The sequence below is a fragment of the Chlamydotis macqueenii genome, chromosome 25, assembly GCF_036417535.1.
Source record: "Chlamydotis macqueenii isolate bChlMac1 chromosome 25, bChlMac1.mat, whole genome shotgun sequence".
NCBI classification, from domain to species: domain Eukaryota; kingdom Metazoa; phylum Chordata; class Aves; order Otidiformes; family Otididae; genus Chlamydotis; species Chlamydotis macqueenii.
Window position 1 is genome coordinate 6,053,047 of NC_141580.1, and position 13,419 is coordinate 6,066,465.

General features: G+C 55.7%; 1 protein-coding gene across 1 annotated transcript; it reads left to right on the forward strand.

The window, feature by feature from the left end:
- Positions 1–3,871: 3,871 nt before the first annotated feature.
- Positions 3,872–13,298, forward strand: LOC147597795 (leucine-rich repeat-containing protein 37A3-like). Its single transcript, XM_086766440.1, has 14 exons — positions 3,872–4,059; positions 4,321–4,392; positions 4,804–4,875; positions 5,597–5,668; positions 6,103–6,183; positions 6,838–6,909; positions 7,783–7,857; positions 8,365–8,483; positions 9,568–10,805; positions 10,909–11,004; positions 11,921–11,985; positions 12,829–12,930; positions 13,046–13,117; positions 13,232–13,298. The coding sequence occupies exons 1-14, from the start codon at positions 3,872–3,874 to the stop codon at positions 13,296–13,298; spliced, it is 2,391 nt and encodes a 796-aa protein (XP_086622566.1).
- The last annotated feature ends 121 nt before the right edge of the window (positions 13,299–13,419 follow it).

The window sequence follows — 13,419 nt, forward strand, 5'->3', positions numbered from 1 at the left end:
CTGCTCTCTGTCCCTGTCTTCCAGCTCAGGGGCTGAACACCCTGGGGATAACTGCTCTGGCTATTAAAGACCGAGGCAAAGACGGCATTAAGTACCTCAGCCTTTTCCTCATCCTTGGTGGCAGTGTTCCCCCCTCACATCCAATAAAGGCTGGACATTCTCCTTGGTTCTCTTTTGCTTGTTAAAGTACTTTTAAAAACATTTTTTATTATCTCACAACAGCGGCCAGACTGAGTTCTAGCTGGGCTTTTGCCTTTCTCATTTTCTCTCTGCATGACTGTCGTGGTTTTGTTAGTAAGGGGGGGCCTAAGGTGGTAGAGATAATGTTAAGCTTGGGAAGAGGGAGGGGTGGGGGGAGGTTATCTTGTTCTCTGTCTCATTATCCTGCTATTTGTAGTAATAAATGAATAGTTTTCCCCAAGTCGAGTCTGTTTTGCCCGTGACGGTAACTTTAAGGATTTCTCCCTGTCCTTATCTCAAACCTCGAGCCGTTTTCCCTTATATTTTCTCTCCCTGTTCTCTCAGAAGGTGGGGGGAGTGAGAGAGAGACTGCGTAGTCTGGTCCAATCGGGGCTGAACTACGACAATGACCTGATGAGAGCCGTGTACTCTTCTTGAGTTGCCTGCCCCTTCTTCCAAGAGCGGCAGACTCTCCTTTGTTCCCTGAGTCCCAGCAAAAGCTCCCTGTGCAGCCAGGCTGGGCGTCTTCCCCGCCGGTTTGTCTTACGGCACATGGGGACAGCCTGCTCCTGCCCCTTCAAGACTTCCTTCTCCAGGAGCGCCCATCCTTCCCGGATCCCTTGGCCCTTCAGGACTGTCTCCCAAGGGACTCTGTCCACCAGTGTCCTGAACAGGCCCAAGTCTGCCCTCCGGAAGTCCATGGTGGTGGTTCTGCTCACCCGCCTCCTTACTTCACCGAGAATCGAGATCTCTATCATTTCGTGGTCGCTAAGCCCAAGACGGCCTCTGACCACCACGTCTCCCACCAGCCCTTCTCTGTGTGTAAACAGCAGGTCGAGCGAGGTACCTCCCCTGGTGGGCTCCCTCACCAGCTGGGTCAGGAAGTTCTCTTCCGCGCTCTCCAGGAACCCCCTCGACTGTTTCCTCTCTGCTGTGTTGTATTTCCAGCAAACGTCCGGTAAGTTGAAGTCCCCCACGAGAATAAGTGCTAGCGATTGTGAGACTTCTGCCAGTTGCTAATAGAACGCTTCATCTAGTGCATCTTCCTGGTTGGGTGGTCTGTAATGGACTCCCAGCAGATATCCCTCGTTGGCCTTCCCCGTCATCCCTACCCATAGGCACTCGACATTCTCATCGCAATCGTTGAGCTCTATACAATGGAAACACTCCCTGACAGACAGAGCCAGCCCACCGCCTCTCCTTCCTGGCCTGTCCCTTCTGAAGAGCTTAGAGCCGTCCCTTGGAGCTCTCCAGTCATGAGAGTCGTCCCAGCGTGTTTCTGTGATGGCGACTAAGTCACAGCTACCCTGCTTGTGTGGGTTTTGTTTAGTGCGGGGAGCTACGGTGGCAGCTTCTGCAAGAGGCCCTTTGTCTGCTGGGCCTGGCTGGGCCCAGGGCGGGCCTGCTGCTGGCCAGGGCTGAGGCAATCGGTGGCAGAATGTTCCGTGATAACGCCTCTGCGATAACGTATTTAAGGGGAAAAATAAAAAAAAAAGAAGAGAAGACGTGAAGCAGCTGAGCGGGGGCAGAGAGGGGGAGGCGCGAGCCTCGTGGGCCTTGCGGCCCTCACCCTCTGGCCTCCCGCCGGGCGGCGACTGGCCCCGACTCGGCCTGGCCCGGCTGCAAGGAGTGGAGAGGAGATGAGATGTGAAGAGACCCTGATCGGCGTCTGCCTGCCTGTTGTGAAGGATTTCTTGTGAGAGGAATGGCTGCAGACGCCAATGTTATAAATGAGTTGAGTCCCACAACAGGATTCCAATTATAGTTTCCAATTTATTGAATAGGAACAAGCAAACAGCGCTGGGTGCGCCGGGAGTCTTCGCTCCACCAAGACGCGCACCCCTTAGTTCATAGTTACGGTATTTATAACCTCTCCCGGTCCCCCCATCGTGCCCGTCTCCTTTTTTTGGGGGAGCTCACAATCTACACTCCCTTGGTTACTCACACCGTTCGCGGCAGGTACTGATTGGCCAAACCGTATCACTGGCCACTATACAGGTGTTAATTGGCTAAAAGTACAGAAGCGGCGGGTCCCATCTTTGGGGTTGTTCACGTGCCCGTGCTCATCAGCCCCCAGCCCGCCTTTCCGGCCTTTTGTTCGCTCCACTGTCAAGTGTCCGTCTTAAGAAACAGCGCTGTTAAGCAGGTAAAATCCTTAATTATGTCAAACTACTAAGGCAGGAGTGAATCCTGCCAAACACATTTTTAATAACTTAAATAAACCTCCCAAATACATTTATAACTTTAAACAAAACTTATAGAACTATGTACATATCTTCCTGTTTCCCCTAAGCCTGTGGCTATATAAGAACAAACAGGATAATCAAAGATTCCATATACAGAGAGGGTCACATTTCACCATGCAGCCCTAGTATTGCTTCACACTAACACGGATCAGGTGAACATATCTCACACCAAGAAGAAGTGAAGACGTAGTGAAGAAGGAGGGGGAGCAGTGACTCCTCATTTCACCTACTCTAACAGCGGAGTGGGACCCAAAACACGACCCTCACAAGCCAACTCCAAGCAGGGCTCCCCTTGCTGTCAGCTTTTTCACACAAGTGCTATTTTCATCTTTGACATGACATTTGTGTTGAGAAATGAGCGTATCCGTGTCTCCTGTGAGGCTCGGGTCATCCGGGTCTGGGCACGAAGGCTCCGAGCCTCCGCGGTGCCGTTTGTTTCTGCCTCCGAGCCTTTGGGACAAGAAACGAGAGCGTGACAGCGGCCGAGCAGGGGCCACAGAGTTCTTGGTTCACACTTCCTTTGCCTGTACCGCACAGGAAACCCCCAAACAGGTGAAAACCTGAGCTTTCGAGGAGAAAAGGCTCTTCTGCTCCCTTCCCAGCGCTAGAGACAGAGCCCAGGTTGCAATTTCACAGGACATTGTGTGGACGTGGATGCACATTTGTTTCTCCCCCAAGAAGAGGAGAAACTCAGCTGGAGACGGCCCTGAGCAAGCTCACGCATTTGGAAGGGAAGAAATGGCGCTCGCTCGGAGCCGGCCCTGCTCGGAGCCGGAGGCCGAAGCGCAGAGCTGCCAGCCCCCGTCCGCCTGGGCTCTCGGCAGAGGCAGGGGCAGCGCCGGCGGTGTCCGCACCACCGCAGCCCAGCGCCTCGGGGCGAAGCGGGGGAGAAGGAAGCGGGGGTCCCGGGGAGCCCGGGGGAGCCGAGAGAGCCGCCTGCAGCCGGCATCAGCCCGCGGCGGGGGGAGCAGCGGCAGCGGCGGCCCAGCGCCCCCACGAGCGGCCCGAGGGATGGAGGGCGGCAGCCCCGGCGGGGCCGGGCCGCTTGCGCGGGAAGGGGGGGGACCCCCAGCAGCGGGGCAGTTTGGCGGGGAGGCAGAGCAGGGGGCGGATTCGGACCGGATAAAAGGAAGAAATGTTTCACGCTGAGGGCGCTGGAGCACTGGCCCAGGCTGCCCAGAGAGGCGGTGGATGCCCCATCCCTGGAAACGTTCCAGGCCAGGTTGGCCGGGGCTGTGAGCAACCTGATCGGGTTGGAGATGTCCCTGCTCCTGGCAGGGGGTTGGGCTGGGTGGGCTGTAACGGTCCCTTCCCGCCCAAACCCTTCTGTGATGCAATGATTCCGTGACGCTCTGATGCTATTGTGTGGTGCAATGATTCCATGATTCTAGGACCTGGGACAACACAGCCATCGCCCAGCGATCCCTGGCACAGTCTGCGCTGCCATGGCTCTGTTGCGCTCTGCCTCCGCGCTGCTCCTGCTCGTGGTGCTGCTGGCGGCGGTCCCCTGCCTGGGGCAGCGCGGGGGGTCCTGCCCGCACCCCTGCCACTGCCAGCGGCACACGTTGGACTGCAAACATGCCGCCCTGGCCAGCGTCCCCCAGGGCACGCGCCGCCGGGCCTTCTCTGTCCTGTGAGTACCAGCGGTGGTCGGCCCCGCCAGACCCCTTCCATCTTCCCCTCCTTGGCTTCTTGTTCCGGGTGACCCCTCCCGGGAGAGAGGCACCGGCAGGAGACATCTTGGTGTCGAGGGGCTCGCGCTGGACGCCGAGGGGTGAAGCCGGCCTGGCCACGCTGTTGCATCTCCAGGCGAATTTCGCTCCCACCTCTGCAGCCAAATGGGCAGGGGCAGGGGTCTTCCTGACAGGTGACAGTGTCCATCATTTCCCTGCAGAGATTTCACGGTCAACTTGATTCCTGCCATTGAAGACAAAGCGTGGAGTGAATACCCGTGGGCTGAGACCTTGTAAGTATCCTCTGGCATTTAAAGTATGGGAGTTCAGGGATTGTCAGTCCCGTTGGTGTGGCTTTTGAGCCGAGGGTACGGCGAGCACCCACATCTGAAATCAAAGCGGAGCTGCTCAGCAAAGGAGGGGTGTGAATCCCCAGGGCTCCGTGGGATGGCAAGAAACGCCGTGAGCTGTGTGCCTTGCGTCCTACGGGACCGTCCCTGTGCCTGTTCAGCCAATGATCGGGCTACAGTCAGCTTCAGCAGGCCAGGAGCAAGTGCCTGCTCCTGCAAGGAGTGGTGATGATCCCGGTAGTGACTCAAAGAGACGTTTTAGTGAAGCTGCTGTAGGATCTTTTCCCCTGAAAATCCCGTTTCCTCCTGGAGAGCAGCTGCTGTCACAGTAAATGTCCGTTTGGCTCGTTCCAGAATCCTCCGGAGCAACGATCTGGAGGCAGTGAAGAGGCGTTCGCTGGATGGTCTGTTCCTGCTGAGGCGCCTGTAGGTACCCTCCTCTCCCCACCGCGGTGGGCTGCTGCCTCCCCCTCCCTTGGACCCCTGCTGCTCTCCCCAGCCCCATGCACGTGCGCTTTCTTCCTCCTCGGTCTCAGGCTACGGCCAGAGCAGAGCAGGGTGTCCTGGTGCTGCAGTAGTGCCCGGAGGGAAGGTTCCCGTAGGGACACGGTGCAGCTTTCATTTCCCCAAACCCGGCCAAGGGGAGGAGGCTGCTGCCCTTTCCCACCGATGCTGGATGACTTGAGTTAAGGCCAAGCTAGCAGTGACCTCCCACGGCCTGGGAGATTGGCCCCGGCTCTGTTTATCTGAGGAGCAACATTTTGGGGGTGAGAACCACCTGGAGCAAGGCCAAGGCCACGCGTGCCTGGCTTCTGCTAGGGTCTGGGTGGAAAGACCTCCGTTGCGGTGAAGACAGAGCCCCAGATTGCCGATCGCCCTGGGGATGGCCTCTGCGGTGGCTGTCCCAGGTGGAAAGAGAGGAGCTTGCACTCCCTCTCCCTCTGCTGAAATCCCGGGCGGACTGGGGTTGGGAGCCCCTTCCAGTCAGGAGGGTTGTCACAGGCTGCACGACACTGCAAGCTCATGTCAGATATAAACACCACGTGGAATCAGAGCCCTGTCACACAGATACGCTGCCAGCGTGAAAGCAAATGAAAGCAAACATGCCAGTGCAAATGTGATTAACATTTTGTGTTTCATTTCACAGGGATTTATCTTACAATAAAATCCAGTCAATTGAGGAACGTGCTTTTGAGCCAGTCCCTTTTGTGGAGTTTATGTGAGTTCTGAAAGTCTCTTTCTCGTGTATGTAGTGCAGCCTGTTTGTGTTCATAACCCTTTTTGTGCTGGACAATGCTCCTGTTGTTTGTCAACCAATGCCGACATTTCTCCTGCTACAAGACTAACTGAGCAGGAGATCGGTGCAGGTGGCTGGATGACCCACGACAGGATGCGAGATCACAGCGTGGTTGTCCAAACGCTGCCATAACAGAAGCCATGGCTTGAAGGCTTGCTGTATCCTGGAACAGAACTAGATTAAGCAGACGTGTGCTCTTCATTTCCTCTCCTTGAGAGGTTAAAAAACCAGGGGAAAACAGCAGTTTCTTCCCCAGTCTACCTTGGATTTTCCTGTTTCCAACAAATGCGTACTGCTTCGCTCCAGCTTGCTGTAGGCCAGACCTGATTTGTTTCTGTGATCTTCTTTTTCCCCAGAAACCTTAGTGGAAATCTGATCACGCAGATCCGGAACAGCACTTTCCAGGCATGGCACGGGATGCAGTTTCTACAGAAGCTGTAAGTGTGCCCCTGTGTCAAGGTAGATGAGAGCAGGACTGCGCAGTGACGGCGGGGAAGAGCAGATTTGCTTTCTGTAAGGACGTGGGTAGCCAGGGCGTGTTGCCTGCCGAGGGTTTGTACGCATAAGGAAAAGCCCAGAGTCTCCCTGCTCTCCGGAAAAGTGCGATACTTCTCAGGTGACAGAGCAAATGAGGTGGGAGAACAACTTATGAGCAACAATTCCTGTTGGACTAGGCCAGAGCTTTGCCTGGCTGGATGCAGTAACATGGTAAAAGCTTGTGGACAGTGGAAATGTAAGAAAATAGGGAAAGTAAGACTCCAAAAGAGCATCAAAGTTGTGGGGGAGGGAAGCAAAGAGAAGGGGTGAGCTGAGGAGGAGAGAAAGAGATGTGGTGTTTTCCAGAAGCGGCACCTCTGGGCTTTTGCTCTTGTGGCTGGAGACAATCAGGACCTGATGTATGTTGTGCATCAGCCCATCAGCATCTGTTCCTGCCTCCAGCCTTCATCCCAGGCCCTTCCTCACACGCGTAGCACTGAGCCGGATTTTTATCTTCCTAGAGGACGTGTGGACAGGCCGTCCCCACGTGCCCCTGCCCACACAGCTCGTGCCCTTCCCGTCACCCCCTCACAGTGGTGTGTTGTTTTTTTCAGGATCCTAAGCCATAACCCCCTGACGGTTATTGCTGACACATCGTTCTTCAAGCTGCCTTCAGTCAAACTTGTGTAAGTATTGACTCATTTGTACCAGATTCCTGTAGATCTTTGTCTCTCTCGAGTGCCCTCTTGTCAGGAAAGCAGAGATCCAGTAGCAAATCTCACTCTTCTCCCAGCTGTGTTCTGCCCGAGGCACCAAGAACCCCGAGCAGTTCTGCCGTGTCCCCAGCTGCAGAGCAACCAAGCAGCTGGACGCAAAGATGTCAAGGTCTGGGGCTGTGGAGTGGCCTGCAGGGTCTGGGAATGCCCCCCACTCCTGCTTGAGCGCTGAGAAGGTGGGATCCTGGTCTTAGGGGCGCTCACGCCGGCAGTCCTGGGCTCCTGCGCAGCCACATGCCCACCGCGCTGCCTTGACACAGCTCCTGGCAGAGGATGCCCTGCGTTGATCATGGTTCGCAGCATCCTGTGGCTCCTGCTGGCATCCGTGTGACTCCTCAGGCAGGAAGACGTCCAGGCTTTTTCCAGAGGTCCTTCCTGCTCGCAGCCGCTTTGCTTTGTGCTCAGCACATTTCCTCTTTTCACTGGAATAATCTCTCTGTGCAAGGTCACAGTGGCTTCATCCTCTTTGGCAAGAAGCACCTCCCTTCGAGGACTGGAGCTGCACTCCTGGGAGAGCAGAGGAGGGTTTTGAGCCGGGGAATCCTCCCTGTTTGCATTTACATCTCCCACGAGATCTGTGGGATCCCCTCCTGATGCAGATCCCGTGGCTGGGAATGGGTCAAAGCAGAAAGGCGATAGGGTTTTGGACGGTTTCTGTTTATCAGGCAGAAGTGGATCCCTCTGCAAGCAGCAGCACAATGATCAGAGTGCTGGTCTTGTTCTCAGAGCAGAGCTCTGGTAACGCCGCCTGAAAGTTTAACGTGGTTTTTCACATCCTTTCAGAGACCTGGGTGCAACTCAAGTGACTCAGCAGACACTGGTCACGCTCCTCGTGACAACAGGCCACTTGGAAACGCTGTGAGTATGCAGGCACTCGGTCCCAGCCGCCAGCAGATGGCAATTGCTGAAACAAGGGCTCAGCTTGGGAGACAAACCAGCTCACCGCTAAATCAGGATAACCCCAGCAAGCCTAAGGTTTGCTGTTTACTTTTGGGAACCTCCCAAACTCACCTGCTGAGAAACAGGCTTTCACCTTTTAGACGATATTTTCTGGGTTTTTCAAAGGGAAGTTTTAGAAAGAGTTGGGGTGTGTTTCTGTTTCAAACTGCATTTTGGGATTGGTTCCATTTTGAAAGGTTAAGGCAGCATTTTGATGCCGCTAGAGGAGTCTGTCTTCTATTGGAAATTTAGAAATTCTCTGTTAGAAATGTGGAGAACATGTTTGTCCATCAGAACTGGAGGGGTGGGAAGTTTTCCAGAGCTGTAGAAGAAATACAAGCAAAACCGTGACTCGTTCTGTGTGTCACCTCAGTTGGACTTGAGGACATGGATTGAGGTGCTGGGCTTTTCTCCTCTTCTCTTTAGCACTCTGCCCAGCGATGTGGCCTGCTGCCTCTGCAAGGAGAAACAAACCATCGAAACCCCGTGCAGGACCATCAAGTTCCTCTGCGAGAACCTGTGCACGTCCAGAGCTCCCCAGTGCGGTAGGCGTCCCGATGCTGTAGACTCCTCCAATGCGCCCGGTTTCCTCCAGCTCTGGGAGACGCTGCTCATGGCCCCAGTCTGTGTGCAGCGCTGGCCACCTCGATGGCATTGGCCCAGCCTGGTGGCTCCTGGCCAGTCCCAGGGACACTAAATCTGGGCAGCTCTCTTGAGGAGTTCCATCCATGGGAGGCCTTTAAATCAGCCCAAAGGCCAGTGCCGGCCGCTCAGCTGAGGCCTGGGAGGCCTCTGCCTCTGCTCCTGGAGCCCCAGGAACAAAAGGTTCCCCTCTGAGCACGTGACCTGGAAAAAACAGGGGTTGAAAAGTTACACGTGATTGCACAGATCTTCTGTGTCCAGTACCCTCTCGAGAAGAAATAGGTTGCTGGGCTAAACAAACAGCCGGGCATCCGATCGAGACAGCGCATCTAGGCAAGGGAATCGCGCATGCCCAGAACCGTTCCCTACAGCTGGAGAGCACCATCTGCTCGTAAGCCCCCCAGATTTCCCCTGACAACCTGCTGAGCCTTTCCAGTGCCACCGTAGCTTGGCCAGTCCCAGCTTAGGGGCGAGAGGGCTCCCAGACACGGCCCAAGTGCCTGGCGCTGTTTGCGTTGCTCTGGCAAGGTGGCACATGCTGAGCTGCACCTCAGACCTGCCACCCGCGCTGGAAAATTGCTAGCTGGGCTAGTTGGGCTAACCAGCCAGAGGCAAACTGCATGTCTTTGGGTATTCAGCCTTTCAGGCTCACCCCCAGTTTAAGAGCTTTGTGGTGCTTTTAGCATCTCAGCACTGGCTTGCGTTGACCTATGGCAAACTCTCCAACAGCAAGCCCATTCCCACGGATCCAAACAGAGCCCTGGGAGACACCAGAAAAGAAACATCTATCTGTTCTGCCCCGATGGGACAGAATCTGATCGATTTAACAAGACTTTTCCCGTCTGCAACACACCCACCACTCAGTTTACACACTCCCTGGTCTTAAAGATGGGCGCCTGCTTCTCAGGAGCAACCTTTGACCCAGTGTTTTGGCTGAAAGCTTCTCGTGGTGCCAAGTCACTGATCTGCTCTCTTGGTGTTTTACAGCTCGCACAGATCCTCTGGCAGAGACACAGGGAGAAATAATGGAAGCGGTACAGTCCAGACAACTGAACGCCAGCAGCGTGATAAACCTGAAGCCCAAGGAGCCTTCGCTCGGACACCGTGAAACCGTAACCTTTACAGTGGTCCTGGGCCTGACCGGCACTGACGGGGATCTCAGTAACCCGGGCGAGGACATTTCCAGAAGAAATTCACATTCCCCTCAGCACCTACCCAGGCAGGAAAGCAAAAGCAGCAAGAAGCTGATGCTGATGCTGCAGAGCATTCAGCACATGGGCTGGACCAGTGCAGCTGATATAAGGGAACTCTACGTTCTAGCAAAGGCACTGACAGCCGAGCTCAGGACGCAGCTGCAGAAGGCTAAAAGCATCAGGACTGTGGAAAACAGAATCTCCCCCCTGCCAACGCCTGCCCCAACTCCTTTGAAACATTCCCTTTTGCACGCCCTGGCAGAAGCCTCTCATTCGTCTGGGCCCTTAGAGATTCAAAGCCATTCTGATGCTGTGGAACAGACCAACAAAACTGATGGGATGCAGGATGTGGAGGCTGTAGAAGATACAGAGGGAGCACCATCTCCAAGGCAGGACTCTGCCTGGACTTCCAGTGAGCAGAAGCAGGGAGACAGCCCGTACCTGGAGAAAAGGAATCCGCTTTTTGACAAGACATTTGGCAATGGGAATCCAGAGGGAGAGCCCACGCCGACAGAACGTAAAGCAGAGCAGAGGCTAAAGACAAACGAGCATTTTTTCTCTAACCTGTTGGTTAACAACAGCCCTCCCACTGCAAGCCCCATGCTAGAGGACACAGCTGAAGAAGAGGGCTCCTCTGTAAGGGAGCGTTCACCGGCCGTCCCTCAGACCACAGAAACACCCTGGCCGGCACGAAAGAAAGGGTCCCGTTTCCTCCGTGCACCAGGGAGCCGCAACAGCCCAGGCGGTGCGGAGCCTCAAGGAGACCTCCTTGAAAGCACGGTCAGTCATCACCTGCGCTTGCTGGTCCAAGACAAAGCCCTGCGGAAGTTCATCGCCCACATGACGCGAACCCTGAGGATGGACTGCAGGCTGCCCGAGGTCCACCTGGCCTGTGCAAAGATGGTTGCCAAGACGGGGCTGCTCGTACAGCGGCTCAGCGAGAGGCGAGATGATGCTCTCGCAGGCAGGTGTCTCCAAGAAGGGAACGTTTGCAGCAGCGTGGCCCCAGCAGGCGAGGAAGCCTCAGGGAAGGTAGGAGAGAGATACTGGGTGCTGCTGGGTGTGTCCTTCTCGACAGCGGGGGATGGAAGAGCGACCCTCTCTTCCCTCCTGATTTCCTCTCCTTCTCTCCCAGCAGAAACCAAACTACACCTCCATCCTCAGGGTCCTGTTAGCCATATCGGTGTCCCTCGTCATCACGGCTACTGTCCTGGGGATTTGTCTCATTGAGGTAAGCTGACAACTGGTTTGACAGTCAGCTGTCAGTCAAGCCTTGTAGCTGGAGTTCAGCGGGGCAGGGCAGCGCCTCCTGGCACAGTTTATGAGCCCTGGGGTGCCACTGCGGAAGCCCACGGGTAGCACAGGAGATGTTTTGCCTACCTTGGAGCTTGTCCCGGCATGCATACAGCTCAGCACGGGTTCAAGGCTCCTTGAGGGCGGGGTTGTGCTGGCACCCGGCGCGACCTGCCCGCAGCTCTGCTTTGCAGCTTTCCTAACAGCTTCCGTGCGCGGGGCTGTGGCTCCCTCCCAACACAGCCTCTGCCATCAGCCCAGCCCGGAGTTTTAGCCCGCGGTCCCTGGCCCTGGAGAGTGACCTCCCAGGCTCTTCTCCTGACCCTGCTCTGCTCTCCTGCCCACCCCAACTGCTTTCAGCATTGCAGCAACTCCCCTGCTACCTTCCCTCTTGCCAAAATCAAGTCCTTCTGCAGGGTGCCAGAGCTCCGCGTGCGTCAGGGCAGTGCCAGAGACAGGCAGGGCAGAGGGTGCCCACAGAGTTTCAGCCCCCCTTTGGGGCCCTTCTCTTTGGGGAAAAAACCCCCACTTTTATTCATGTAAAAGCCAAGCTACGTGTTTCAGGCTGGGGTAAAACAGAAGGGGAGTACCCTGCAAAGCACTGTGCAGCTAAGAAAGGCAGACGTAGGCATTGCCGAGATGAGGAGAGCTCTGGGAGTTCAGGTCATTCCGGAGGCAGGGCAAAGTGGGGAGTTGGGAAGGGAGGATGAGCTCGTTCTACAGATGCTGGCACAGACTTAGCCATGTATAGCAGGGGCTCGACTGGAGGGAGAATCTTTTGGACTCCCTTGCTTTGCAGAGTATGAGAAGAAAATCCTCATGTTACGAGTCTCTCTCTTTCTCTCCTTCACCAGGCTTGCTCCCAGAATCGTGCAGGCACTTCCCAACCCCAAAGCACCAGTAAATCCTGCTGGAAATGGTAATTCCTCCCTGCGCCGCGCCACTGCTGTGCCACAAACAGTCTTTACTCTGAACAGCACCTCAGCCCCGAGGGCCCCAACCACGCAGCTGCTGTGTGCTGAAGACTCACGAGCCTGTGTTTAAAACACGTAGCTTTTTTAAGAGATCCAAAACAGGGACCCCAAAGGGCGAGTGATCGGCACTCTCATCTCAGCCAGCCACCTCGGCAGCCCTCTTCCACGCCGGTGATGCTACAGCCTGGATGTGATGGATGTGTTGGCCCTGGGCTCCCGCGTGGTCCCACATCCCTGTGACCACGCTGCCCAGCCCTGAGGAAATTCCTCTCTGCTCCAGTTCCCAGCAAAACTCTGCTGTGGGGACGGCTCTGCCCTATTTCTCCCTGCCCCGCTCCCCAGAGAGGCTGTTGAAGAGCTCGCTCCTGTCCTCTCCAGATGCCTTTCACACCCAGGCTGAACCAGGACTCGATCCCAGCCACGTCAGCCAGCTCCGTCCCTCCCTTGTAGGGCTCCTCATCTTCCTCAGGGTCAGCTGGAACGTCACCCCGAGCAGGTAGAGGGTTCTGCGCTGGCAGGGAGCTGGCACCCGCTGCAGCCCTCCCTGGCCAAGCCTCCCTGCTTACGGACCGAGAACGGTGAATTCTGGGGTGCAGCTGCACAAAAGCCTTTTTTCTCCCCCTTTAGGCCCCTAAAGCCAGATGTTTTGCAGTGCCGTAAATGCCACTTGCCCGAATCCTTCAGTAGCTGCTTCCCCAGCAGGGCAGGGCACAGGCAGCCTTCCTGCCAATAACTGCCATCAGCTGCTGCCTCCACTTTTTATCCTTCTTTTCCCTTTTTTTTTCCAGGTTCTTTCAAAAACTGCGGCAACGGAGATGGAGGAAGAACAATAATGCCGATAGCACGCAGGTAAGGGTAGGGGGCAGGTGCCGACTCTCTGCCGACCGTTTGTATTGCTCTCTGAAACTTTCCCTTGCCTGGTGCTTTCCAGATCCTGTGGGATCTACGACAAAGCGCACTGCCGCTCTTTGGCGACGAGTCCGAACCCCTTGATTCCCAGCGTAGAAAATCCACTGGTGAGCTGTACGATGAAGAGAAGGCAGAGGAAGATGAGATTCTGAACGACTCCAAGCCAAAGTAAGTGGGGACCACGACGATGCTTCCTTTTCAGCTCTTGTTGTGACGTAGGAACTGCTGCGGCTTTCCTTGGCTGTTATTTCCTCAGATGTTGTGTCCTTGCTGGTGTTTCAGGTCCATGGGGCTGTGGGGCACGCTGCCTATGGGACAGACCGTCCTTCTGGAGGAAGACGAGGGTTGAGGATGGCTCTTGTCTGCAGGAAGCGAGCGAGGGGCTGCTGAGGGCGTTGGGGTGCGGGGGCACAGTTTGTATATAGTTGTCACTTTGTTAGCGGCCACAAAGGGCTTCTGAAATTACCATT

Excerpts from the sequence above, each read along its gene's own strand:
- LOC147597795 (XM_086766440.1), top strand. The coding sequence starts at position 3,872 with ATGGCTCTGTTGCGCTCTGCCTCCGCGCTGCTCCTGCTCGTGGTGCTG. Across the intron at positions 6,184-6,837 it reads ATGCAGTTTCTACAGAAGCT|GATCCTAAGCCATAACCCCC; the intron begins GTAAGTGTGCCC and ends TGTTTTTTTCAG. Across the intron at positions 11,986-12,828 it reads AGTAAATCCTGCTGGAAATG|GTTCTTTCAAAAACTGCGGC; the intron begins GTAATTCCTCCC and ends TTTTTTTTCCAG.